Below are 3,921 nucleotides of genomic sequence, written 5' to 3' on the forward strand. Positions count from 1 at the left end.
GCTGGAAAGTGCAGTGTGAGATTCAAGCAACACAGACCAAGGTTTGGAATTGAGAAACCTTCCCCATAAAACTGGTTTTATTTTCTTGTTACCATTCCCATCAAATCTCTGCAGTGTTGCTGATGATCAGAACCAAAAATCAAAAAGGGCCTTTTATTGCCTGTTGTTCCATTCCTGCTAAGGCTGGTTATGGTATGGAAAAAATCCAGCTCTGCTCTTAGCTGTGCAGCCAGAAACGTTGCTGATTTCAGCAGCAGAGACTTCCAAGTCCCCAGGAAACAGGTAAGTGAAAGATGACATTGCTCTAAGAAAAACATCTAAGGCTTGTCTTCACAGGAAGGTGATTATGAAAGAATTAGAGCAGCCCTGCCAGGGTGGGTAACTCAGATTCCCCCTTCCCCCATCCAAACAAGCACAAAGGAAATGAACCTCATGGGGATGGTGTGAGCTCTCCCTGGGTTTGATCAGCAGCAGTCTGGAAGGGATGGTCCACCCTTCCCTCCTCTCCCCAGCCTCTCCCAGGCAGGCAGCCCTGGGGCTCTGCTCTCCAGGCTGTGGCACCGTGTCCTTGTGAGTCCCTACTGCCAGCGGAAGTGGGCGTAAGCCCTGTTGGCCTCTGCCATCTTGTGCAGGGCGTGCTTCCTCTTGATGACGGGCCCTTCGTTTTTGAAGGCCAGGAGCAGCTCCTGGGAGAGCTTCTCAGGCATCAGTGTCCGGCGGTGCTTGTTCTCCCTGCACTCCGTGATCAACCACTTCATGGCCAGGAAGCGCTTCCGATTGTCCTTCAGGGGGACGGGCACCTGGGAAAGGTTCAAAGCACAGCAGTTATCTCCTGCTCCTCTGCAGCAGCCACACAGGACCAGCTGGCACCTGCAGAAGTGCACTGTGCTGCTCTCTGCAGCCAGACCCGCTCCTGACAGCTGATCTGTGCCAATTTTCCTCCTCTGTCCACAGCAAGTGGCCACTGCTGCCAAAATGGAAATTCTGACCAGCCATGGGTACTGGCACTGGCCTTTGAATGGACTCCTGGCCTAAATGGGAGCTGGATCCAGGCTGGCTTGTTCTGGCAGAGATGGGAGAGGTCACCCCATCCCTGCACTGAATACAGAGAAATCACAGAATGGTTTGAGTTAAAAGTGACCTTAAAGGTCATGTAATTCCAACCTCCATCATCTAGTTCCAAATGCCTCCACATCTCATCTCTCCATCAGGTTCTGAGGGTTGCAGAGCCTGTATTCAGAAACTGGTTCTGCTCATGTTTTAAACATCACACTGGATCTAGCTGACCTTTTCAGCCACACTGACCTGCCCCAGGGCTTTGGGACCTCTCCACAAGCAACACGATGCTGAGAAAACGGGACTGGTAGTCCCAGGACTGCCAATCCTTTTGCTGCTGGTCTCTGTCTCCTTGGAGAATACTTGCTGTGCATTTCTCCTCAAACCTAGTCAGAAAACCAGAGACTGCTGCTGCTTAATGCTGGACTCTAGGATCTTAGAGGTCTTTTCCAACCTTAATGATCCTGACAGGGGAATTACCACACTCATAGGTGGGAGTCCTGATCTTGGGCAGAGTTTCTAGGTGCTGTTTTAATCCAGATTGCAAAGCAGCTCTTTCCACGGAGAGAAAATCTTTAGCTGAAGGGGTGGAAGCCAGTTCATCTCCCTCCCTAGCTAGTTCTCTCACCTGGTAGGTTTTGCCTCCTTTGGTGATGTTGCTGAGCCCGATGATGGGCTGGCAGTTCTTCAGAGCCTGGTGGAAAATGACGTAGGGGTTGCATTCAATTGTCTCCTTCTCATCTTCTGGAGCTTTGTGGTACTTCTCCAGCTGCTTCCTCTTAATGGCCTCTAAAGTCTTGGGACAAAGGCAGGAAAGGAGACATGCAGAGCAGATGGGTTATCCCACTCCATGAGGTTACATCACTTTTATAGGCACCCCATTTTCACCTGAGATAGTTTTCCAGCCCCATAAGCAACAGGCCCACTGGAATCTTTTTTAACTCAAGTTTTATTCCACCCTATTCCATCTCTTCAGTCTCTATCAGACATTGCAGGGGTCAAAGCTGTGTCATGCAGGTGACACATTCGTGGGACTTCATGGGCAAGTTATGCAGAAGGCAAAGCATGACAGAGAGCTGGAAAGGAGATCTTTTGAGAAAATTATGCTTTTAAGAGTATTCTCTGAGTTTATGCAGTACAGAAGGTCACAGGGATACTGAAGAGTGGAAAGAGAAGGTTTTCCATTAAGCTGTCACCTGGTCTGTGAGCTAATGAGGCTGGGGGATGTATATCTTATCAGAGAAATCATGGTTTATCATGGTGGGAGTAGTGTGTTTGCAGAGGGAAAGGCATCAGGAGACCACAGAGATGACATGAGTTCTGGTAATTCCCAGTTCCAGTGGGTTTGATGTCCCAGCCTTCCATTTTGTCTTGTTTTAACATAATAGAGAGAAGAAACATGAGTTCTCACCTGAGTCATGAGGCTTCTGGCCAGCACTTTATTTCCATCCCTCATCATCATATTGGTGAATTTACTGAAAACACAAAGTCAGATGGGATCTGAGTTGAATTCTGATTTTATCACCCACACGAATAAGCTCCCCCCATCCCTTTGTGTTGTTCCCATGGTTAAGTCTGGGTGCTTCTAGATCTGTAATTATCTCTAATCACTGTAGGACAATGGACTGGCTGATGGGAAAAGATTAACCCAGAATAAAGGGACTGTGCTGTGACAGGAGGCAACGTGCAGCCAGGAGTGAAGGCTGAGGAGAGCAGCACAGCTCCCAAGAATTGTGGCTCCGTGGGATCCTGTGAGAGAGAAGGAGCTGCTGCTTTCTCTGACCTGATCATGGGGTCGCTGAACACAGAGCTGGACAGAGTGGGAGGAGCAGCTTTGATGGGTCGAACAGCCTTGAGCTCCCTTTGTTCCCTTTCCTCCTCAGTCAGCTCCTCCAAAGGTTTCTGGTACAATTCCTTGTTCACTTCTGGCTCCAAGTAACTGGGGTTGTAGCGGCTCCATCTCACCTGCAACAGCCTGGAGGGACAAGAGAAGGGGGGCTGTAACCTCACACGTGCCGTGACAGGGATGTGGGCAGATGTGGACAGATGTGAACACGTCTCAGAAGGACACGTTAGATGTGAGAGGCATCTCTGCCTTCCTCTCCATCACTGCAGCAGAGCCCAAAGCACAAACCAACACCGTGAACCCAGGAAGTTCTAGACCCATGAAAGGTCTAGAAAACATGTCTTACTAGGGACAGCTGAGGGAGCTGGGGTGGTTGAGTCTCAAGAAAAGAAGGCTCGGGGGGACTTCACTGCTCTTCACAACCACCTGAAAGATTGTGGTGAGGTGGGGGTTGGTCTTCTGCCGTGCCTGCGGTGAGAGGACCAGAGGAAATAGCCTTAAGCTAAGATTGGGGAGATTCAGGTTAGATATTACAAAAATTATTCCCTATTCAAGTGGTCAGGCATTGGATCAGGTTGCCCAGGGCGGTGGTGGAGTCACCACCCCCGCAGGTGTTCCAGAAGCGTCTGCATCTGGCGCTGGGTGATGTGGTTTAGTGTTTACAATGGACAGTTGGACCGAATAATCTTAACGGTCATTTCTAACCTTGATGTTTTTATAATTCCGTCATTCCGTGAGCCCGGCAACCAGCAGGTGGGCAGCCTCTCCGTGCGCTCCCTGTGCGGCGCAGACCCCCCCACCTCCTGCGTGCTCCCGCTGAGCCGCCCCCTGGCCTCCCTCCGTGCTGCCCGTGTGCCCCGGGTGCTGCCCAGCCCACCGAGCCGCCCGCGTTCCCCGCCGGGTCCCCTCACGCCGCTCACCGGGGCACCCAAGCCCGCAGCCGCCGGCCCAGCCCCGCCACGCTGGGCGCCGCCATCTTCCCTGCGCGCGCCGCCGCGGGGGGCGGGGCCGGCGCAGAC

General features: G+C 51.8%; 1 protein-coding gene across 1 annotated transcript; it reads right to left on the bottom strand.

Annotated features, from left to right (window-relative positions):
• Window positions 1-42: 42 nt before the first annotated feature.
• On the bottom strand, window positions 43-3,894 carry MRPS7 (mitochondrial ribosomal protein S7). Its single transcript, XM_027691520.1, has 5 exons — window positions 3,823-3,894; window positions 2,840-3,031; window positions 2,468-2,531; window positions 1,685-1,852; window positions 43-800 (listed from the first exon to the last, which is right to left on the bottom strand). Exons 1-5 carry the CDS (start codon window positions 3,876-3,878, stop codon window positions 579-581), a joined length of 702 nt encoding a protein of 233 aa, XP_027547321.1. The 5' UTR covers window positions 3,879-3,894; the 3' UTR covers window positions 43-578.
• Between the last annotated feature and the right edge of the window lie 27 nt (window positions 3,895-3,921).

This window comes from Neopelma chrysocephalum, unplaced genomic scaffold, assembly GCF_003984885.1.
Source record: "Neopelma chrysocephalum unplaced genomic scaffold, ASM398488v2 Primary Assembly neopelma1_84, whole genome shotgun sequence".
NCBI lineage: Eukaryota > Metazoa > Chordata > Aves > Passeriformes > Pipridae > Neopelma > Neopelma chrysocephalum.